Source organism: Bufo bufo, chromosome 4, assembly GCF_905171765.1.
Source record: "Bufo bufo chromosome 4, aBufBuf1.1, whole genome shotgun sequence".
Classification (NCBI taxonomy): Eukaryota; Metazoa; Chordata; class Amphibia; order Anura; family Bufonidae; genus Bufo; species Bufo bufo.
Window position 1 is genome coordinate 546,874,032 of NC_053392.1, and position 24,722 is coordinate 546,898,753.

At 42.1% G+C, this 24,722-nt stretch overlaps 1 protein-coding gene across 3 annotated transcripts in view; it reads right to left on the reverse strand.

Moving 5' to 3' along the window:
- The window catches only part of APLF (aprataxin and PNKP like factor), a 254,569-nt gene that overhangs the window by 91,493 nt on the left and 138,354 nt on the right, over nucleotides 1-24,722 (reverse strand). For all 3 annotated transcript variants that reach the window (XM_040430044.1, XM_040430043.1, XM_040430045.1), the window contains one exon: nucleotides 16,051-16,142. In XM_040430044.1, coding sequence (XP_040285978.1) covers nucleotides 16,051-16,142 — 92 coding nt within the window. The remainder of the gene's footprint in view (nucleotides 1-16,050; nucleotides 16,143-24,722) is intronic.

The following is a 24,722-nucleotide window of genomic DNA, read 5'->3' on the forward strand; positions in this document are numbered from 1 at the left end:
TACAGTAAATCTAAAAAGTTGTTTGATTACCTTTCCACCTAAACAGTACTTATCAGCTCACCTGATGTGTCTGTTTCAGTAAATACAGGGAACCCCCCCACCCTCCCCCGAAAAGACTACCAGTTTGACAAGACCACTCCCTATACAGATCAGATTTACTGTGACCGATGTACCATACCATCATATACTATGCATACTGGACATCTTCCTTGAGAAGACGCCCCCACCCCAGAAGACCATCTGAAATTGCATTGAATGTGGTCGTCTCAAATTTTAAAGGGAGCCTGTGACCATGAAAATGCAATGTAACTTACATAAATTATGTTATACCGCAGGAGAAGCTGAGCAGATCGATATATAGTTTTATGGGAGAAGATTCAGTATAACTTGTAATTTATCCATTAAAATTCCTGCTCATTCTGCGCTTCCAAGTCCAGGAGGCGGTCCTATCAGTGATCGACAGCTTTCTCTGTAAACACAGTCGGAGGGAAGGCTGTCAGTCACTGATAGGACCACCTCCTTGGCTTCAAAGCCCGGAATGAGCAGGAATTTAACCCCTTAGTGACCTGCCTGTTTTGGGCCTTACTGACCAAGCGTTTTTCTTCCTTTTTTCATCGTCACTTTCCAAGAGCTATAACTTTTTTATTTTTCTGTCTATATAGCTTTATGAGGGCTTGTTTTTTGCAGGACAAGTTGTAGTTTTTAATGGCGCCATTTTGGGGTACACATAACTTTCTGATTAACTTTTATTAACTCTTTCTGGGAGGGAGATGGGAAAAACAGCAATACTGCCACTGCGTTTTTACGTTATAAATTTTACGACGTTTAATTTTCGGTATAAATAACATATCTTTATTTTCTGGGTCAGTACAATTACAGTGATACCAAACACATATAGTTTTTATTACGTTTGACTACTTCTTTTGCAAAAAAACCTTTTTTATTTTTAAAGAAAACATTTTTTTTTTGCATTGACGCTTCCCAAGACCCATAACTTTTTTATTTTTCCTTCTATGGAGTTGTGTGAGAGCTTGATTTTTGCGGGACGACTTGTATTTTTCAGTGGTATTATGTTGGAGTAAATGGTGCTTTTTGATCACTTGTTATTCGTTTTTTTTATTAGTTTTTTACTGCGTTCCCCGTGGGGGATAATTTATATGATATTTATGTATCCAGGTCGTTACAGTCGTGGAAATACCAAACATATGGGGGAGATTTTTCTTTTGCAATTTTATTCATTGAAAAGCGTAATTTTTTTTTAATGAAATGTGTTTCAGTATTTTGATTGCTTTTAAAATGCAATGCATTATCCCTATAGTGCGATGCATTTTAAAGTCAATGCTATTCTAACATTGACCAGCAGGGTGAGCCAGAGAGGTGCAGCCTTCTGGAAACTACTGAAGGCTGGTCTGGGGCCTACATCAGAGCCCTGCCAGCCTTCACACACATCGGTACCCAGCGATCGAATTTGCGGGGTGCCGATGGGAGACAGAGGGAGTCCACTCCCTCTGTTAGCACTTTACATGCAGCGGGCGCCATTGCCCGCAGCATGTAAAGTGTTAAACAGCCGGATCGGCATTCCTGCCGGTCCGGGCTCTTAGAGCAGGGCCGCGGCGCTCATGTGAGAGTTGTGTTTGCGTGGGTTTCCTCCGGGTACTCCGTTTCCTCCCATACTCCAAAGACATACTGATAGGGAACTTGTATCGTGAGCCCCATTGGGGACAGCTTAATGACAATGTCTGTAAAGCGCTGCTGAATATAGTAGTGCTATATAATTGCATACAATAGAATACTGCCCCAGCAGAACCAAATACCACAGTGAAAAACAATATACATTTTTGACACAAATTTAAAGTGGTTGCCTGGGTTACAGATATTATTACCAGAATTTATAGAAGGTGTGGGGCTGGAAGCAGAATGTTCTGTACTCTGCATAATTTCAACCGTAGGTGTACTGCAGCCCACCTCCCATTCACTGAAATTGGAGTTGAGCTTCAGTACACATGAATGGCTGCTATACCATGTACAAACCGGATTCCAAAAAAGTTGGGACACTAAACAAATTGTGAATAAAAACTGAATGCAATGATGTGGAGATGGCAAATGTCAATATTTTATTTGTAATAGAAAGTAGATGACAGATCAAACGATTAATCCGAGTAAATGTATCATTTTAAAGGAAAAATACGTTGATTCCAATTTTCACGGTGTCAACAAATCCCCAAAAAGTTGGGACAAGTAGCAATAAGAGGCTGGAAAAAGTAAATTTGAGCATAACGAAGAGCTGGAAGACCAATTAACACTAATTAGGTCAATTGGCAACATGATTGGGTATAAAAAGAGCTTCTCAGAGTGGCAGTGTCTCTCAGAAGCCAAGATGGGTAGAGGATCACCAATTCCCACAATGTTGCGCAGAAAGATAGTGGAGCAATATCAGAAAGGTGTTACCCAGCGAAAAATTGCAAAGACTTTGCATCTATCATCATCAACTGTGCATAACATCATCCGAAGATTCAGAGAATCTGGAACAATCTCTGTGTGTAAGGGTCAAGGCCGTAAAACCATACTGGATGCCCGTGATCTCCGGGCCCTTAAACGACACTGCACCACAAACAGGAATGCTACTGTAAAGGAAATCACAGCATGGGCTCAGGAATACTTTCAGAAACCATTGTCAGTGAACACAATCCACCGTGCCATCCGCTGTTGCCAGCTGAAACTCTACAGTGCAAAGAAGAAGCCATTTCTAAGCAAGATCCACAAGCTCAGGCGTTTTCACTGGGCCAGGGATCATTTAAAATGGAGTGTAGCAAAATGGAAGACTGTTCTGTGGTCAGACGAGTCACGATTCGAAGTTCTTTTAGGAAATCTGGGACGCCATGTCATCCGGACCAAAGAGGACAAGGACAACCCAAGTTGTTATCAACGCTCAGTTCAGAAGCCTGCATCTCTGATGGTATGGGGTTGCATGAGTGCGTGTGGCATGGGCAGCTTGCATGTCTGGAAAGGCACCATCAATGCAGAAAAATATATTCAGGTTCTAGAACAACATATGCTCCCATCCAGACGTCATCTCTTTCAGGGAAGACCCTGCATTTTTCAACAAGATAATGCCAGACCACATTCTGCATCAATCACAACATCATGGCTGCGTAGGAGAAGGATCCGGGTACTGAAATGGCCAGTCTGCAGTCCAGATCTTTCACCAATAGAGAACATTTGGTGCATCATAAAGAGGAAGGTGCAACAAAGAAGGCTCAAGACGATTGAACAGTTAGAGGCCTGTATTAGACAAGAATGGGAGAGCATTCCTATTTCTAAACTTGAGAAACTGGTCTCCTCGGTCCCCAGACGTCTGTTGAGTGTTGTAAGAAGAAGGGGAGATGCCACACAGTGGTGAAAATGGCCTTGTCCCAAATTTTTGGGGATTTGTTGACACCATGAAATTCTGATTCAACATATTTTTCCCTTAAAATGGTACATTTTCTCAGTTTAAACTTTTGTTCTGTGATTTATGTTCTATTCTGAATAAAATATTGACATTTGCCATCTCCACATCATTGCATTCAGTTTTTATTCACGATTTGTATAGTGTCCCAACTTTTTTGGAATCCGGTTTGTACAGATCTGTGCTCTGTACACAGTATAATTTCTGGTGCTGCAGCTGCCTGAATCAGCTGATCAGTGTGATGTGTGTGCAGTGGCCTCATAATACAGTCCTGATCAAAAGTTTAAGACCACTTGAAAAATGGCAAAAAATCATATTTAGCATGGCTGGATCTTAACAAGGTTCCAAGTAGAGCTTCAACATGCTACAAGAAGAAATGGGAGTGAGACAAAACATTTTTTGAGCATTCAATTTAATGAAAACAATGAAAAAAATGAAACAGGCTGTTTTTCAGCTGATCAAAAGTTTAGGACCACACCTCCAAAAAAAAACTAAACCCCCCCCAAAACAGAAATCCAACTTCCAAACATGAACTCAGTGTTGAGTAGCTCCGCCGTTATTGTTCATCACATCAAAAATTCGTTTCGGCATGCTTGATGCAAGCGTTTCCATGAGGTGAGTGGGAACATTTCTCCAAGTGGTGAAGACGGCTGCACGAAGGCCATCTACTGTCTGGAACTGTTGTCCATTTTTGTAAACTTCCCTTGCCATCCATCCCCAAAGGTTCTCAATTGGATTTAGATCAGGGGAACACGCAGGATGGGCCAAAAGAGTGATGTTATTCTCCTGGAAGAAGTCCCTTGTCCTGCGGGCATTGTGTACTGTAGCGTTGTCCTGTTGAAAAACCCAGTCGTTACCATAGACGAGGGCCCTCAGTCATGAGGAATGCTCTCTGCAACATCTGGACATAGCCAGAGGCCGTTTGACACCCCTGCACTTCCTGAAGCTCCATCGTTCCACTGAAGGAAAAAGCACCCCAGACCATTATGGCGCCCCCTCCACTGTGGCGCGTAGAAAACATCTCAGGTGGGATCTGCTTGTCATGCCAGTAACGTTGGAAACCATCAGGACCATGAAGGTTACATTTTTTCTCATCAGAGAATGTCCCATGTTTGGTGCTCTCTTGCAAAGTCCAAACGAGCAGTTCTGTGGCGATCAAGGAGACGAGGTCTTTGAAGACTTTTTTTGTTTTTGAAGCCCTTCAGTCTCAGATGCCATCTGATGGTTATGGGGCTGCAGTCAGCACGAGTAAAGGTCTTAATTTGGGTCGAGGATCATCCAGTGTCTTGACGGACAGTGATGGCCAGTTCGCAGTGTTCGCCGACAAACACATGCAATCTGCCATCTTTATTCCCAAGTCCGGCGATGCAGAGGTAAGTCCTTACCTGTGCCTGCGCCGCGAGCCGCTCTGAAACGCATGCGGTCACCGGGAGCAGGCAGTTCTGAGAACAGCCCGATGAAGGTGGCTTGGTGTTTGTTCACACACAGGGAAAGTCCATAAACAATAAAAGTCACCTTCACCCGGATCAGCTATGACAGCCATGCTAAATCTCAAGGTGTCAATTAGCAATAGCTGCTGCTGACACATAAAATACCGGCTCTTACTTCACCGAGGCCAGGAACCTCGGTGACACATACCTTCCATCCACGATGATTCCAGGTACCTTCTTACAATACACACACTATTTCATGCTATATATAAGTTATGTAACATGCTATGTAATGTCTTAGTAATGTAGTATTAGTTTAGTACTAGTATACACAGAGTATATTGGTACATCCCATTACTAGTACATATACACAATACACAGTATATTACTTGGGCAGCACGTACCACCATCAGTCCACCACACCAGTTACCAGGGCAGCTGAAAGCCGGGTCAGACAGTTGGAGCTAAGGGCAGCAGCTGGAAGGCCTGGGGCATTGACTGATGCAGACAAAGGCCCCATTCAGCAGCCTGGCAGCAGGAGAATCGCCGCAAGAGCAGAACACAGAAGGGATGCACAGCATCAGCCTAGGCCTGCACTGGCAGTTGCTGTTAAGTTAGCCACAGCTCAATTAACATTGGGAGTCTGATCTGAGGTCTGATTAACATTGGGGTCTGATCTAAAGTTTAGTAACATTGTGGAGGTCTGATCTGAGGTCTGATCAACATTGAGAGGGATCTTATTTGAGGTCTGATTAACATTGGGGCGGGTGCCTGATATGAGGTCTGATCTGACGTTTAATAACATTGTGAGGGTCTGATCTGAGGTCTGATAACTGATAACAAATATATTTTTTCTTATTTTCCTCCTCTTAAACCTAGGTGCATCTTAGGCCTCTTTCACACAGGCGATGCGGGAAAAGATGCAGGTGCGTTGCGGAAACATGCGCGATTTTTCCACGCGAGTGCAAAACATTGTAATGCGTTTTGCACTCGCGTGAGAAAAATCGCGCATGTTTGGTACCCGAACCCAAACTTCTTCACAGAAGTTCGGGCTTGCGATCGGTGTTCTGTAGATTGTATTATTTTTCCTTATAACATGGTTATAAGAGAAAATAATAGCATTCTGAATACAGAATGCATAGTAAAAAAGCACTGGAGGGGTTAAAAAAATAATAATAATTATTTAACTCACCTTAATCCACTTGCTCGCGCAGCCCGGCATCTCTTCTGTCTTCATCTTAGCTGTGTGCAGGAAAAAGACCTGTGGTGACGTCACTCTGGTCATCACATGGTCCGTCACATAATCTTTTACCATGGTGATGGATCATGTGATGACCGGAGTGACGTCACCACAGGTCCTTTTCCTGCACACAGCTAAGATGAAGACAGAAGAGATGCCGGGCTGCGCGAGCAAGTGGATTAAGGTGAGTTAAATAATAAAAAAAAAATTTTTAACCCCTCCAGCGCTATTTTACTATGCATTCTGTATTCAGAATGCTATTATTTTCCCTTATAACCATGTTATAAGGGAAAATAATAATGATTGGGTCCCCATCCCGATTGTCTCCTAGCAACCGTGCGTGAAAATCGCACCGCATCCGCACTTGCTTGCGGATGCTTGCGCTTTTCACGCAGCCCCATTCACTTCTATGGGGCCTGCGTTGCGTGAAAATCACCGCTCGTGTGCACAGCCCCATAGAAATGAATGGGTCAGGATTCAGTGCGGGTGAAATGCGTTCAATCCGCGCGGAATACTCGCCCGTGTGTCTTATAAAGCGGAAAATATGTTCTATTGGGGGAACATACATTTGCAGTGGGGAGTATTGTGTTCAGTATTTTTCAATGCCAATATCCAGTATAAAAATATGTGACATTAAAACAGTAAAAAACAAATGTGATGGGGGATGTAATATACTTTATGTGCTTGCACTAGCCTCAAAAGAGAAAGGTGAAAAATTAGCCAACCACTGAGAAATATACACAGTTCAACTACCGTGAAGTGGTGAAAATAACAAAATCTAGTCACCCGTTATCATCTCTCAAACGTCAATGGGAAGATTTGTTTTCAACCCACTAATAGTTTTATACACGGCATTGTAATAGCTTCTTCTGTGCTTCTACACTGGAGCGTCTAGTTTACATTCTCAGTATGCATTCTGGCTGAACACAATGTGCAATGCCACAGGGGAAAAGCAGAAAGAAAGCCAGCAGGGCACTGAGAATGAGCCGGGAATGGCACTGCCATCAATACAAAAGGAAAAGAACAGAAAGTTTTTCTCACAAAGCACAAGGTCAATATCGGCTGCATAAAGTGCGGCCAAAAATCAAGCAGGAATTGATAATATATACCATTTGCATTTCCTTCATGTACACAGATGTGCAGTACTATCACAGTCTTCTATAATAACAGCCACTATACACTCTTGTACTGCATGATGATAGTTATTAACCCCCTAGTGTCTTTATACTTGGACTATAAGACTGCAGGTTAGGGGCCAAAGTCAGACTAATACACAGATATTACAATGTTCCATCTTGCCGCTCTTCCTATAGAATAACATTTGCATTTCCTTCAATTGATTATTTTCCTGAAATACCATACGTGATAGACATAGGAATTCTTCAAAAAATATCCACTACTAGTATTAGAATGAAAAATAATATTGCAGAAGTTCGAAAACAGCCAAATAAAACAAAAGGTTGATATTGACAGCAGTGCCTTGAAAAAGTATTCATACCCCTTGAACTTTTCAACATTTTTTCACGTAACACCCACAAACTTAAATTATTTTATTGGGATTTTATGTCATAGACCAACACAAAGTAGCAAGTATTTGTGAAGTGAAAAGAAAATGATATATGGTTTTCAAAAATTTGAGTACATAAAAATCTGGTAAGTGTGGAGTGCATTTGTATTCTGACCCCCTGAGTCAATACTTTGTAGGATGACCTTTCGCTGCAATTGCAGATACAAGTCTTTTGGGGTATGTGTCTACCAGCTTTGCACACGTAGCATAAAGAAAAGCATCCCCGCCTCATGATGCTGCCATCACCATGTTTCACAGTGGGGATGGTATGTTCAGTGTGATGTGCAGTGTTCGTTTTATGCCACACAAAGAATTTTGCAATTAGGCCAGAAAGTTCAACTTTGGTCTTATCTGACCTTACTCCACATGTTGGCTGTGCCCCCCTACACGGCTTTCTTCTTGCTACTCTTCCATAAAGGCCAGATTTGTGGAATACACAACTAATAGTTGTCCTGTGGACAGATTCTCCTACCTAAGCTGTGGCTCACTGCAGCTTCTCCAGAGTGACCATGGACTTCTTGGATGCTCCTTTAATTTGTGCTCTCCTTGCCTGGGCTGCCAGTCTTGGTAGGTTTTCAGTTGTGCCATACATTTTCAGATGATGGACTAAAGAGTTCTGAGATGTTCAGAGCTTTGGATATTTTTTTATAGCCTATTCATGCTTTACACTTCTCCACAACTTTATCTCTGACCTGTCTCGTGTGTTCCTTGGTTTTCATGATGTTGTTTGCTCACTAATGTTCTCTAACAAATCTCTGAGGCCTTTACAGAACAGCTGTAGTTATATTGAGAATAGATTACACACAGGTGGACTCTACATACTAATCAAGTGACTTCTGAAGGCAATTGGTCACACTGGATTATATTTAGGGGTATTAGAGTACAGGGGGTTGAATACAAATGCACACCACAATTTTCAGATTTTTATAAAAATTCTGAAAACTGTGTGTCACTTTCTTTTGCCTTCACACATACTTGCTACTTTATAGAGTCAAAAAGAGGAGGTAATAAGATTATCCATATGTCCAGACAGGAATCCCACAGGATATTTGAGTTCGATACGTTGGCTCCAAGGGGGCTAAATGCGGAGATGGAACTGTTCGGTTTCTTGTGATTCTTTACGGGGGGGTTGTCTGGTGGGGACATGGGATACAAGTCAGGCTGTTGTTTCCAGGACTTGGATCCCCTCTCCCTGCCGGTCCACCCCTCACGACCACTTTCATCTCGGTATCCACCTCCCCAGCAACATTCTTATATGTTTTTTAATGTTTCTTAGGTCATTTTTAGTAATATTCTATGTCTCAGCATGATGGCCCCAATAAACGCACCTGCACCAATACTGCATGTGCATTTTTTGACCACAAAGGAACGCGCCCATACCGCATGTGCGTTTTTTTGGGGTGCAGTTGTATGGCTTAAACAAGTATTCCATATCTGAGGCTTATCATGCTATGCTATGTCGTCTTAAGTTGTTTGACGTTATTTTTATTTTAGCAAGGGCGCAACAAGTGCGTTTATATCACATATGTATTTGCAAGAATGGATACAATAGTACATAAAATGTATCAATATCGCATATGCGGTTGTGAGTACAAAAACATTGTCTCAACAAGTGTTCCACACTGGGATTTCAATTTGATTGAGGTCCCAGAATCCCTTGCTGGATGAATGGAGGGTATAAAAGGCGAACTTAATTTAGATGCTGTCACTACCGCTGAAGGGGTTTGATCCCTGAAACACGTCCGGTTTAAGACAGCAAAGTTTTTGTCCAAGTCCCTGAGGTGCCGACACCTAAAGGCAGCCCCCTGGATCTTCGGTGATTGGATTTGTGTGTTATTGATACTGCACGGTCCGCATATCAGACCTACAGACCACACGGGACGCCGATGTGAGTCCGAGCGGCGAAACAAGGATATCTCTCTACCTCTATCCAATACAAGAAGAGGGGTAACGTACTCTGCCCCACGGGGCTGTACTCACCTACACATTACTATAACATTATGCACGGCAACTGAGTGCGGTCTAATTCACGGACCAACATCATTCTATACCCCTTTGGGTATTGCAGCTGGACTCTGATTGCCCACCTGGGATTAAGTCCACATTTTGTACACGAGATAGTGTTTGTACCACCACTTGCGGTCATTATATTGTCTGTTTGCGCCGTTAGGCTTTTATGCCCAATTGGGTGTATATGCATAATTTTATGTATGTATAGTTTTTATGTGAGTTTTTATATCAGTTATATATTAAATGTGGTTATTGATACCTCATATTGGTGTTCCCAGATAATTGCGTGCCCTCCAACTGTTTACATATTTTGCACTTTCCCTTCTGGATTTGGGTGGATCCGTGGAGTGAGCACCTTGTCTTTTGAGAGCGCTTGGGGTGAGCCGCTGTTACCTTATATATCTTTGGCCTTTTCACACCCCACAGTTGAGCTCCCCCTTGCTCTCCCAATGGATATCTGGGAGCATTTAGATACCAAGTTTAGGAAAATACAATCTTTCTCAATAGACATGTCTGAGGAGAACCCAGTTAATGTGGGGAAAACCAGAGATGAGACTTTTAGGGAATTCGAAAAAATATTGCAGAAACAGTTGCGCAATAAATGGGAAATAATGGCTCTGAACCAGTATTTGCGTAAAGGATTTATACCTAAAGGGTTAAGTCTCACGAAAAACCCAGCTTCTGATTTAGTGGATGAGAATTTTCAAAAAGAGTGGGATCTGTTCCTGAGAACTCAGAGGCTCTGATACAAATGGTGATCACTAGAAGATCACAACTGATAGAACAGTTCTCAGACCAGATAACCACCCTGAGAAAAGAGATAGAACAATTTCCAGACACAGAGGATGTACGTAGGTGGCAAGAGAGAATGTCACAATTTGGATAACTTAGAGGGGGAGATAATGAACAGAAAATCAAAAAAAGGTTAAAAATGCGGGGAAGAACAAAATGGAGATCGATAAGACATCTAATCCAAACGAGAATATAGGGAATACAGAGATTGGTGAGAATATAAGAGGAAGGGATCATGTGAATATCCCAACCACCAACAGGTTTGAGGTACTTTCTTCCCCCCATTTTTTAGATGTGACTCCCCCACACCGCAGGGCCAGGTTCAGAAAATCCCGAACTCCTTCCCCCCCCCCCCCCCCCACGCCGACACATGAGGAATCAAACACAGAGATATCAATATACACGACAACACGATTATAATTTGAGACACCGCCAAGTGACTCACGAGAGATACTCACCACCGAAATTGGATTGCAATTATCAGGGTCAAACCAATTATTGGAACAGGTCACCTTTGAATCAAACGCCCCAACACTACAACACACAAAACAGACACGGAGAGGGAGACACTCACGGAAAAAGTCACAACCCCAATGCGCACAGGATACATCGAGTATAATTAATATCAGTAAAATTCAACTCACGGAGGCACAGATTTCACTGTTAAATAAGGGATTATAATTTGCACCCACTAAGCCAATTGACAAATTTTCCACCTATATTGGGATAGAAAAATTTATCAGGAGACTATGCCTAAAAATTTTTTTTTAAAGAATCCTGGGTTCTCACAGGAGCCAACTGATACTACATTTGAAAAATACCCCTATACCACATTGACAGAGAGATCGAATAAATATCCCAGGCAGGAAATAAGTGACAAAATGATGGCCTTTAGGGTAAATGTGGAGAGGGAACTGAGACAAATAAAACCAAGGAATAAAAACAATCTGAGTAGAAAAGAGATTGTGGCAATTCAACAATTGCAGAAGACACATGACATCACCATACGCCCAGCAGACAAGGGTGGAGCTGTAGTGGTCCTTGATACAGAGGCATACAGAGATGAGTGTCTTCTATATATATATATATATATATACACATATACATATAGCACACTTCTGATATATATAAATGCATAATATGTGGGAAACTACTACTGGTGTTTTAACCATAATATATTTACATTAAATGAAGACTCCACATATAAGAGATTGAGAAGGGACCCGACGGATGACTTTTTTTTAAGTATTATCTGAGCTATGCCGGAAGGGCCAAGAGGGAGGTTTCCTATAGGAACACGACGCCCATTTTATCATGGGTACTGACAAAAGGATTCTGGCTTTTTATTGCGTCCCCAAAATCCATAAAGATCTAAAATCCCCACCTGGTAGGCCGATTGTATCAGGGATTGAATCTATTTCTGTTAATTTATCGCAGTACATAGATGAATGGCTACAACCGGTGGTTAAGAAGGTCCCATCATATATCAAAGATACGACTGATATAATCAAGACCATAGAGTCATTAAAATGGGAGGAACATTGGATTATGGGGACTCTTGATGTCAGTTCGTTATACACGATAATTAAACATACTAAAGGCCTGGAGGCCCTGAATAGTCAACTTAGAAGGAATAGCGAATTGGAGGAGGCACAGATTGGGTTCATAATGGAGGCAGTTAACTTAATTTTGTCACATAATTTTTTTATGTTTGAGGACCAGTTTTATCTGCAGTTAACCGGTACTGCCATGGGCACCAGATTCGCCCCAGCTATGCCAATTTATTTTTGGCCCAGTGGGACGACGATATAGTCCGTCCCAGGCTGGGGATGAGTCTGGTGCTCTGGCGCCAGTACATCGATGATGTTTTCTTTATCTGGCAGGGTGATGAGGAATCACTAAATATGTTCTTAGTTGATATTAACCAGAATGACAGGAATTTAAAATTTACCCCTGATATCAGACGCGGAGAGGCGAAATGCCTAGATGTTAATCTGAAGATTGAAGGGCAAAAAATCATTTGCAGTACCCACTTCAAAACGGTTGCTAGAAACAGCTATATTAGATTCTCTAGCGGTCACATGCCTAGATGGCTCACCAATATACCGGTGAGCCAGTTTAGGCGATTGAGACGCAATTGCACTCATAGGGGTCAATTTGAAGTGGAGGCCTCAGTATTAAGGAACCAGTTTCTAGAGAAAGAATACCCACCGACAATTATTACAGAAGCCCTAGACAAAGTAAGGTTGATGGAGAGAGACACCTTCACACCCAAGGAAGCCACACAACAGAATGAAATCCTGAGACTGATCCTACCATTCCACACACAACATAAACAGGTGGAGAGGATCGTCAGAAAATATTGGCATTTTTTATTGGAGGATAAACTTTTGGGCCATTTTCTATCAGGATTCCCACGAATAACATACACTAAAGCCAATAATTTGGCTTTTAAAGTTGCCCCTACTATTAAACAACAACAGACCACAACTGGTTCCTTGTGGATCAAACCAAAGGGATTCTTTAGGTGTGGTAGATGTCTAAACTGTAAAAATACATCTTTCCCTAAAAAAAACTATGAAAGTAAAATCTACACAGAACGACTGAGATTGAGATCAGAGAAACATTAACATGCGATTCCCAAAATGTCATCTACCTCCTTGAATGTCCATGCCGTAAACAGTATGTAGGCCGAATTACATTCACTCTCTAAACATTATAAAATGTATAAAAGGTGAACTTAATTTAGATGCTGTCACTACCGCTGAGGAAGGGGTTTGATCCCTGAAACGCGTCCGGTTTAAGACAGCAAAGTTTTCGTCCAAGTCCCTGAGGTGCCGACACCTAAAGGCAGCCCCCTGGATCTTCGCTGATTGGATTTGTGTGTTATTGATACTGCACGGTCCGGACTCTAGGACCCAACACACCATCAGCTAATCTGTTCCCCAACGAGCCGCGCGGATCACGTGGTGTGCCGCCGGGTCACGTGGGACGCCGCATATCAGGCCTACAGACCACACGGGATGCCGATGTGAGTCCGAGCGGCGAAAAAAGGATACCTCTCTACCTCTATCCAATACAAGAAGAGGGGCTGTACTCACCTACACATTACTATAACATTATGCACGGCAACTGAGTGCGGTCTAGTTCACGGACCAACATCATTCTATACCCCTTTGGGTATTGCAGCTGGACTCCGATTGCCCACCTGGGATAAGGTCCACATTTTGTACACGAGATAGTGTTTGTACCACCACTTGCGGTCATTATATTGTCTGTTTGCGCCGTTAGGCTTTTATGTCCAATTGGGTGTATATGCATAATTTTATGTATGTATAGTTTTTATGTGAGTTTTTATATTAGTTATATATTAAATGTGGTTATTGATACCTCATATTGGTGCTCCCAGATAATTGAGTGCCCTCCAACAGTTTACATACTTGCTACTTTATGTTAGTCTATCTCATAAAATTCAAAAAAAATACATTTAAGTTTTAGGTAACGTGAAAAAATGTGGACAAAATTCAAGGGGTTTCAAGACACTGTAAGTATGGGCAGAGAAATGTAAATGTTCAGTATTAGATATAATTATAATAATCTATTCTATATCAATGTGTAGCAGTATTTGTGCAGCCGCCTCTCTGCATATTTGCCGTGCTGCGGCCGGACCTCTGCCACTCCCCATTATAGTGAATGGGGTTGGGCGGACTTACTGCAGCACACGTGTGCAAACTGTAGTACAGATCCGGCAGGCTGTTCCCCTGCTGGAAAAGATAAATGCCAGTGTGAAACTGGCCTTACAAATAAATGCGGACATGGAAATGACCAACATTTTATACTCGGGCAGCACTGGGTAGTTTTCTGGTATAATCATTATAATAGTAGTCAGACAGGGGAGCCTACGAGAATGGCTGCACCCTCTGTTTTTTTTACACATATTATAGAAAGTAAGCAGCATTGCCCACAGAAGGTCCGCAGCAAAACTCAATGATCTAATGTATTGAGAAAAGGAAGATAATCATAAGCTTTGCTTATATGCAGATCCTCTTCCCACCTCTCACACAGAAAAAGCAGGGGCAGTATGGAAGACATAGACAGACGTATGGAACAGGGTAGCTGTGAATCCAGCATTGGGGTGACTTAAAGGCAACCTGTCACCATGAAAATGCTAAGTAAGCTAGAGGCAGCATGTTATAGAGCAGGAGGAGCTGAGCAGATTGACATATTTTTATGGGAAAAGACTCAGTTTAACTTTTGTTTTATTCATTTAATTTCCTGCTTTGAAGTTAAGGAGGTGCTCCTTTGAGTGATTGACAGCCTTTCCTCTATGACTTTGTATACAGAGATATCTGGCAATCATTGATAGGAACGCCTCCTTGACTTCAAAGCCGAGAATGAGCAGGAATATAAATGTATAAATTACAGTTACTGAATCTTTTCCCATAAAACTATATCAATCTGCTCACCCTCCTGCTCTATAGCATGCTGCCTTCAGCTCAGACAACAGGTTTTGAGTGACAGGTTCCCTTTAACAGAACACGTAGGAGACTAGACTGCAAAAAATATATATATGGATAGCACATCCACATTCCAAGCATTGATCCATTGCTTTTCAGCATAATTTATACACATCTACATTGAGGAACTTAGTATATCTTTTATCAAAATACAAAGGCCCATTCACCACATCAAGTTGGCCTCTGTTGAGTGGGTCCCTACTCTAATAATCGGCGATGTAAAACAGTTATGGCAATGTAAATCAGTTTTTTTATTTCAAAGTTTTTATTTTTTAATATTAAAACACACGAAAAACTATAAAAATGTGCTATGGCTGTAATCGTACTGACCCACAAAATGAAGGTAACAGGTCACTTTTTTTTCCAACTTGCCACCACATCGTATGCAATATTACCATATTTTTTGTTTTATAAGACGCACTTATGTTTTAGAGGCGGATATATTTTTCTTCAGACATCAGACCCCCATACCAGATCCTCAGATCAGACCCTCAAATCAAATCATCTGAACCCCATCTTAAACCTCAGATCAGACCCCCACAATAGACCTCAGATAAGACCCCATATCAGACCTCAGATAAGACCCCCATTTCAAACTTCAGATCAGGCCTCCATACCCAACTTCAGATTAGACCCTTTTTAGACCTCCATGTCAGACCCCCATCAAACCTCAGATCAGATGCTAAGAAATACAGTAACTTATCTCTCCTGCTCTGCATCTACTCTGTAGGTCCAGCGGTCTCTACTCTAGTCACGCTCCCTTGTCTTCTCCGGGGCCACACTGCACTGTCATTTGCATGCATACAATGTCGTCATAGTGCACACATAATGTCTTGACGGTGTATGCAGTCAGGACAGTGCAGCGCGGGCCCGAACACAGTGGGTTGAGTGCAGTCAACTTGTAAAAAAGGTGGAAATCAATAAAAAAATAAAATAAATTAAATAACATTTTGTGGTAAGCTCTCCACAGTCCTGCGCCATTCACTTGCTTAAATAACACAATTACACCTCCGCAAAAAATATCCATCAAGAGGTCAGAGTCTTACCTCTGGTTGTTTCTTCTCAGGTACGTACTCTTCTTTTGATTTAGAGGAAGATGTTTTTTGAGTCCTCTGTGTCATAGTTCTTTTCTTTTTCCCTTAAATTAATGCAAAAAACAGTGAACATTTAAAAAACTCAAAAACAAATCAGCACAGAGCAAATACACTATTGGCAAATAACAACTTTGAAATGGAGCAACTTTGATCAAAAGGAACTTGTGCAGTTTTTTTTAAAGTACAAGTACTGAATATATTCACTTTGACCTGGCATTGCATTAGACGTGTGTAGTGTGACTAGCGTGTTAAACGTATGCAGACATGCCACTATACTTTCAAAATAATATGCAATTTCAAAAAGCTCAATAAGAGCACTTTTCCTGTTATATTTGAATACAAACTATAACATAACTTTGATAGCAGTAACACATAATAAAATAAAGAAGCAACACTGCATTTAAAAAAAATCTCCTACAACTGGCACACCCTCTGGACTTTGACAGGGCCAGACACTGCCTGCCCCTGTCAATCAAAGTGCAGAGAGCGCGGCCGTTGCAGAGAGAGCTGACCCTCTGGGTGTAATGGCAACGCCCCTGTTGCTCCTAGAGGATAATTCGCATATATTAAAACTTCATTTTTCTCAGCAATGCGGGCACATATGAACATGGGACCAACACAGATGTCTTCAGCTGCCAAGTGCACATGCAGCAGGTTGGCCAGTGTCATAGGTACAAAACTGCTGACAGATGCCCTTTAACCTCATGATCAGACTACTCAGTGCCTGCTTGTAGCCATGGATATACACAGGACTGCATAGGAGCTACGTTCATAAAATAGTACCTTTGTACAACACCCTTTGCGTTGTGCCTTTTCTATTTTATTTTTTTATATATAGTTGTCAGGATGCAAATAAGAGTTATGTGACAGAGGCCTCTGTAACTCTTGCCTCAGGCCCCTTCCCCAATGTGTTCAGTAAGAGGTCTGATACAGTGGTCCTGCACATCATGCAGGTCATGTGTACATGGGGCAGAAAAGTACCAAAGGTGAGCAATTCCAATGCAAAAAACCCTCTATAGATTCCAGGATAAGATCAATAGATAAAATAAACAGAAGTAAAAAGATACAAGAAATATTCCTTTAGCAGCACATCACTGCTGTAAAACCCAGCTACAAAGATGAATGATGGCCTTTAATTTAGCAGAGAACTGCTGCCTCGTGTTAAAACCAGGTCTATAATTTGTTACCGACACAAAGTAAAGGAAAAGACATAAGAAAAATGTGCTCATGGAAGCACTTCTCCATATATACGGAATACACGGCCGGCTCACACCTCCTAATGGGGAGTATTTACTGTGATGAAAAAATATCTGGATGTAATCGAAAAAGAATAAAAAATGTCCAATTAAAATAGCTAGTCATTTTCTGCAGATATCTAGAAAATCATATACACAAGTATAAACTATGCTTTCCCTTAAATAACACGAAGGTCACCTACAAGGAGAGCTTGATTAGTTACAGTATATCTTGTACAAAACGACAATGTGCATTTGAGATAATGGTTTTCTTTCCTTTCTTATGATATACATTTTGGAGAATGTCTCTCCAACAGATCAATAAAAACAATGTTCTAAAATATTCTCCTATATAACAATAATAAAAGCATAAAAAAAAAAGATGTCTGCTTACCAGCTCTGCAAGATACAGGACAGCAATCTAACCACACTTAAAGGGGTTATCCAACCCCCAAAATGCCTCCTCCTATGCCTGGGCCCCTCAAAGAGGTTATACTTACCTGGCTCCCCGCCGCTGCTGCATCTCCGGCTTTGGGGGGCAGCCAATAGCAGGCTGCTACGGAGACAAGCCTCACTAGAGTCACCTGCGATGCTAGGGACAGTGCTCCAGACCCCAAAAAAATGACCAGGAGCCATTGGCTCCTAAACTAAAAAATTTAGGAGCCAAATAAAATTTTTTAGTTGCCAAATTTAAAATGCATATAATAAAAATAAAAAAAAAGGACTTTGAGAAGATGAGAGGCAGGTGACAGTAGTGAGCCAGCACTACATATAGGAGAAAACAGCACCACATACCTCTCACATCCAGGGACATCTTCTGGGGGACAAGGTGACTAAAAATGGCGAATTGCGTGGTTTAGAGGTTTTTTTTCTGTTACGGCCTTCACCGAGCGGAAATATTTTTAAATATTTTAATAGCTCACACTTTTTGAGACGTGGCTATATGTAATATGTTTATTCTTTATTGTTTGTAAATTTTATATGTAAAACTGGGAAGGAGGCCATTTAAACTTTTAGTATTTTGGTGTTTTTTTTTGTTTTGTTTTTACTTTTTATTTAATAACCATTTCTTCCCTTAGGGACTAGAACCTGGATCTTTTCATCCCTTGTGCTATTCACCCTGATAGAGCTCTATCAGGGTGAATAGGATCTCACACATCTCCCTGCTGCCCTGTGCTCTGTACACACAGCAGCAGGGAGCTGAACATGGCAGCCAGGACTTCAGTAGCGTCCTGGCTGCCATGGTAACGATCTGAGCCCCAGCAGTGTAATCTGACACTGCCACCAATGAAAGGGATGGGACCCTGTGATCACCATATAACAATAGGATGGGGGACGACGACACTTGTGGCCAGTGATAATGGGGGGGGGGGGGCGGAAGAGGCTTTGGGGGGGGCGCACTGCACCACCAATGAATGTAATTAAAGAGGACCTTTCGTGGGTCCAAAGAATATAAACTTAGTAGCAGGCTGCATAGAGCGGCGCCCAGGGATCTAAGTGCACTTACTATTATTCCTGGGCGCCGCTCCGTTCACCCGCTGTGGCCCCCTGTATTTTCAACATTCAGAGCAAGGAGGAGGAGACGCCAGTGCCTCTCCGTCTCCCTGACAGCAGCGCTGTCCAATCACAGCGCAGAGCTCAGAGCCAGGGAGAAAAAAAAACTCCCAAGCTCTGAGCTCTGATTGGACAGCGCTGCTGTCATGAAGACGGAGAGACACTGGTGTCTCCTCCTCCTTGCTCTGAATGTTGAAAATACCAGGGGCCACAGCGGGTGAACGGAGCGGCGCCCAGGAATAATAGTAAGTGCACTTAGATCCCTGGGCGCCGCTCTATGCAGCCTGCTACTAAGTTCATATTCTTTGGACCCACGAAAGGTCCTCTTAACTCATTTATACAAGTGTCTGCAGCGTTATTACAGACCCGGAACCCGGCCTCAATAACAGGGCATGCGATCTGGGGCACCTGAGGGGTTAATTGCTGCGTATCGCATGCCCTGTTATTTAGACCGGGTGCCGGGTCTGTGATACCGCTGCCTATACTTATGTTTTACATTCATTGGTGGCGCAGTGGCGACAGCTCCTCCCCTGATATCTCCCCATTGGTGGCAGTGGCGGCCGCGTCACAGTGGAGAGGGAGGGACTCCTTCCTTCTCCACTGTGCTACTGAAGAGAACTTTTAGGCTGCGCAGGAGCGCAGCGGTTCAGTCGCAAATGGCGACAAGACTAAAAAGTCTTGTCGCCATCTGCAAATTTTAAGGCGCATTGGTGACCGTTTTGGAAGCAATATTCATTTTCAATGGGTCCTGGAAAAAATCGGACAACACAATGTGTGCTGTCCGTTTCCGTTGTTCCGTTCCGCATGTCCGATTAAATATAAAACTTGTCCTATTCTTTTCCGCAAAAATCGGATCCTGGTACAATACAAAGTCAATGGATCCGCAAAAAACGGAAGACATTCGGATGTCATTACGTATGTCATCCGTTTTATGCGGATTCCGTTCCTGGAAATTACATTTTTATTTTATAAACTTTTATTTACTTTTTTTTTTTTTAAAAGAAATCCAAACAACTTTATTTGCTTATTGAAATTTATACATGTTTCCGTTTTTTGCGGATCCGCAAAAAACGGATGACATACGGATGACATACGGAAACATTTTCAGGAACAACGGATCCGCAAAAAACGGACCGAAAATCGGGATATAGAAAAATACTGACGTGTGAATGTAGCCTTAGGGTGGTGTCGCACACGGCTTTTTGTGGCAGATTTTGTGTGACACCAGCCTAATCATGGTTGCCTGCAAATCTTTTTTCCCCCCCTCTGCACCAAAATTTGTATGGCATGAATGGAGATGAGCTGCATTAGACTTTACCTCTCTTGGCTGACATTGTACGGTTGCCATTTCTTTTCATACTTACATAGTTTTCTGTCTAACCCTCATTTTAAAATTCCCTCTCATCACTGCATGAGCATTTTATGTTATTAACTACCAGGGCAGTGTGACCAGAAAAAAATGAAAGCGCCCATGAACAAAGCCAAGGAACAGTCCTCAAGCTTGCTGGAGATTTTCTTACTATGAGATGGTAGGGATTGAGTCATGAAGAAAGAGTACATGTAATGATGTGTTCCTCAGCAACTTGTAATATAATAACAAAACGCCTTCGATCCAAAAATAAAAAGAAGAGAAGCTGTACGATTTCACTTGTGAGCGGAGAGTGAGTCATGCGAGATCGTTAAACAGATCATTAAACACAAATTATTTTATTTCCAGCACAAACAACATTTCCCTCGGTATGCAGCCACCAAATTCCTGGTCAGCTGATCATGTCCGCCCGCTCCCTCCGCATGTCAGAAAAGTAATCTGTTCTTTGTCTTATGAAACGAATACATCTAGAATTCTCATAGTTATCATCTTTCCGCTAACATAATAGTATAATATGATAATAATTGGGTATTGGCCAATACATATTGTATTATTTTCTATGTATAGGGAATTTTAAGTAAATACATTTTAATCTAATTACTAATCACATTATATTCGGTAAACGGGGCTTTACACTAGATTGTGCACCTAGCCAGAATTCATTATATTCAGAAGAGCCACCGTTTCCTGATTAATAATAGTATAATAGTTACCGTAAGCTGGCAATTATTTCTGCTGGACAGCTCCTGCACGGTTTGCACCAGCCATTACCACCCTCTCCTGTATGGTCAGAATAAAGCGTTGTCCAATATTAGAAATAAAAAAGGACATGGACTGCATAGTTTTGGCAGAAAAAAGTAAAAATTTTTGCTAATCTTGGACAACCACTAAGGGTGGGGTCACACAGTGTTTTTGTTTCTTTTTACGCTTTATTTTTTTTAAATTTTTTTTTGGGGGGGGGGGGGGGCATTGCATTTTTCTCTGTAGAAAAAAAAAAGTCTGAAAAAGAAACAAATGGCTAAAATGTGTGACCAGAAAACTGTCCTAAAAAATGATACATGGCAAATATGCTGGGATTCAGCCAGGCAAAATATGCTGCACCCTCTGCTGAATTACAATCTGGAATTTAAAATAGTTTTTTTGGGGGGGGGGGGGGTTACCTTTTGATTTGCACAACATGCCTACAGTATTTTTCGCCCTATAAGACGCACAGGCCCATAAGACACACCTAGGTTTTTGGGGAGGAAAATAAGAAAAGGTGTGCTTTTGGTGGGTTTGGAACTAATGGTGGTCTGTGAACAAAGAGAAGAGTTGATTCCAGCTTCAGCATATAAAAAGTTTTCTTTATTCGGCTTGTAATAAAATCCAACAAAAATGTCACATGGAGAGACACAAGATTGTGACGCGTTTCGGGCTGTAGTATTGAGCCCTTCTTCAAGAAGGTATTGTCTTGAAGAAGGGCTCAATACTACAGCCCGAAACGCGTCACAATCTTGTGTCTCTCCATGTGACATTTTTGTTGGATTTTATTACAAGCCGAATAAAGAAAACTTTTTATATGCTGAAGCTGGAATCAACTCTTCTCTTTGTTCTTGGACTTATCAAGAGTGGCTAGGTTCAAGCCACTTCCTTTTCCGTGCTTCAGGCAAGTGACCAGAGGTGAGAGCTGCTAAAAATCCTTTACTTTACTAATGGTGGTCTGTGGATGACGGACACTGTTATGGGGGGGATCTGTGGATGACGGACACTGTTATGGGGGGGATCTGTGGATGACGGACACTGTTATGGGGGGGATCTGTGGATGACGGACACTTATGGGGGATCTGTGGATGACGAACACTGTTATGGGGGATCTGTGGATGACGGACACTGTTATGGGGGGATCTGTGGATGACGGACACTTATGGGGGGATCTGTGGATGACGGACACTTATGGGGGGGATCTGTGGATGACGGACAATTATGGGGGGATCTGTGGATGACGGACACTTATGGGGGGGATCTGTGGATGACGGACACTTATGGGGGGGATCTGTGGATGACGGACACTGTTACAGGGGGGGATCTGTGTCTGGCACTGTTACAGGGGGGGGATCTGTGGATGACACTGTTACAGGGGGGGGATCTGTGGATGGCACTGTTATATAAGTGCCATCCACAGACCCCCCCACCCCATAACAGTGCCATCCACAGACCCCCCCCCCCAGCCCATAACAAAGCCATCCCCTTAACTGTGCCATCCACAGATTCCGTGTGTTCCCCCCCCCCCCGCGCGCCGCCGCCCCAGTATACAAATATAAAATGTATTATTGAATTAAAAGTTATTAAACATGCCCCCCTCACTCCTAATAGTACCGTATATCCTAATTGCTTCTGTATAATGCCGGCAGGCGGGCCGGCGTGTCACTCACTGACGTCACTTGCCTGCGCCGCCTGCTTCATTCATAAAGGAGGCGGCGCAGGCACGTGACATCAGTGAGTTACGCTGCCGCCCGCCCGGCCTGCCTGCATTATACAGAAGCAATTAGGATATACGGTACTATTAGGAGTGAGGGGGGCATGTTTAATAACTTTTAATTCAATAATACATTTTATATTAGAATACCGGAGCGGTGGGGCGGGGCTATAGTACAGTGACCGCACCGCCCCACCGCTATTGCCGGCCCCCAGCTCCTCCTCCCAGTCCCTCCCCCGGCCCCCGCTCCGTACATCGCATCTAGCGATGTTAAAACTGTCAGCATTCGCCCCATAAGACGCAGGGGCATTTTCCTCCCATTTTTGGGGAGGAAAAAGTGCGTCTTATGGGGCGAAAAATACGGTATATATGAATTTTTTTAAATATGACATTGGAGACATGACTTCATATCCCTTGTTTCCTGTCAACGTTTCCTTCATATTGCAATAACTCAGTTTACAAGAAGACAATTATTTATTTATTAACCCCTTCACTACCGAGCCACTTTTCACCTTAAATCCCAGGCCGATTTTTGCAAATCTGACATGTGTCACTTTGTGGCAATAACTTTAAAACACTTTTACTTATCCAGGCCATTCTGAGACTGTTTTCTTGACACATATTGTACTTCATGACAGTGGTAAAATTGAGTCAAAAAATTTCATTTTTATTTATAAAAAAAATACCAAATTTCCAAACTTCAATTTCTCAACTTTTATAATAGATAGTAATAACTCAAAAATTGTTATTACTTTACATTCCCCATATGTCATGTTTGGATCATTTTGTGAATGCCATTTTATATTTGGGGGACGTTAGAAGGCTTAGAAGTTTAGAAGGAAATCTTGAAATTTTTCAGAAAATTTCCAAAACCCACTTTTTAAGGACCAGTTCAGGCCTGAAGTCACTTTGCGAGGCTTACATAATAGAAACCACCCAAAAATGACCCCATTTTACAAACTACACCCTTCAAGGTATGCAAAACTGATTTCACAAACTTTGTTAACCCTTTAGATGTTCCACGAGAATTAATGGAAAATGGAGATGAAATTTCTTAAATTCACTTTTTTGGCAGATTTTTAATTTTAATCATTTTTTTCCCACTAACAAAGCAAGGGTTAACAGCCAAATAAAACTCAATATTTATGGCCCTGATTCTGTAGTTTACAGAAACACCCCATGTGTGGTCGTAAACTGCTGCACGGGCAGACGGCAGGGTGCAGAAAGAAATGAACACCATATGGTTTTTGGAAAGCTGATTTCACTGGGATAATTTTAAGCTGCCATGTCACATTTGAAGACCTCCCTGAGGCACCCCTAGAGTAGAAACTGCTAAAAAAAATTATCCCATTTTGGAAACTATGGGATAAGATAGAAGATTTCTTTCTTAATTCAGCAGCACCTGCGCTGACGTCACCGCGCTCACCACATGGTGAGCGTGATTACGTCATGAAAGGTCCTTTTGCAGGTCCTGAAAGAAGAAGAAAGAAGATGATGCCGGCTGCGCGAACAACAGGATGAGGCGATTAAATTTTTTAAAAAAAATGTAACCCCTAAAGCCACATTTTAGTAAACATTTTGTATTAAGAATGCTATTATTTTCCCTTATAACCATGTTATAAGGGAAAATAATAAAATATACAGAACACCTAACCCAAACCCGAACTTCAGTGAAGAAGTCCTGGTTCGGGTCTGGGTACCACAGTCCGTTTTTTATCACGCGTGTGCAAACGCATTGCACCCGCGCAATAAAAACTGAACATCGGAACGCAATCACAGTCAAAACTGACTGCAATTGAGTGCCTACTTGCACGATTTTCCCTTTTCGCAGACGCAACGCGTCCGGAACTAATCCGGACACGCTCGTCTGCAAGGGGCCTTACACAATGATATCCTTTTTGAAACAAAAAAAATCATGTTTTAGTGTCTACATAGTCTGAGAGCCATAGTTTTTTTTATTTTTTGGGCGATTGTCTTAGGTAGGGGCTCATTTTTTTGCGAGATGAAGTGA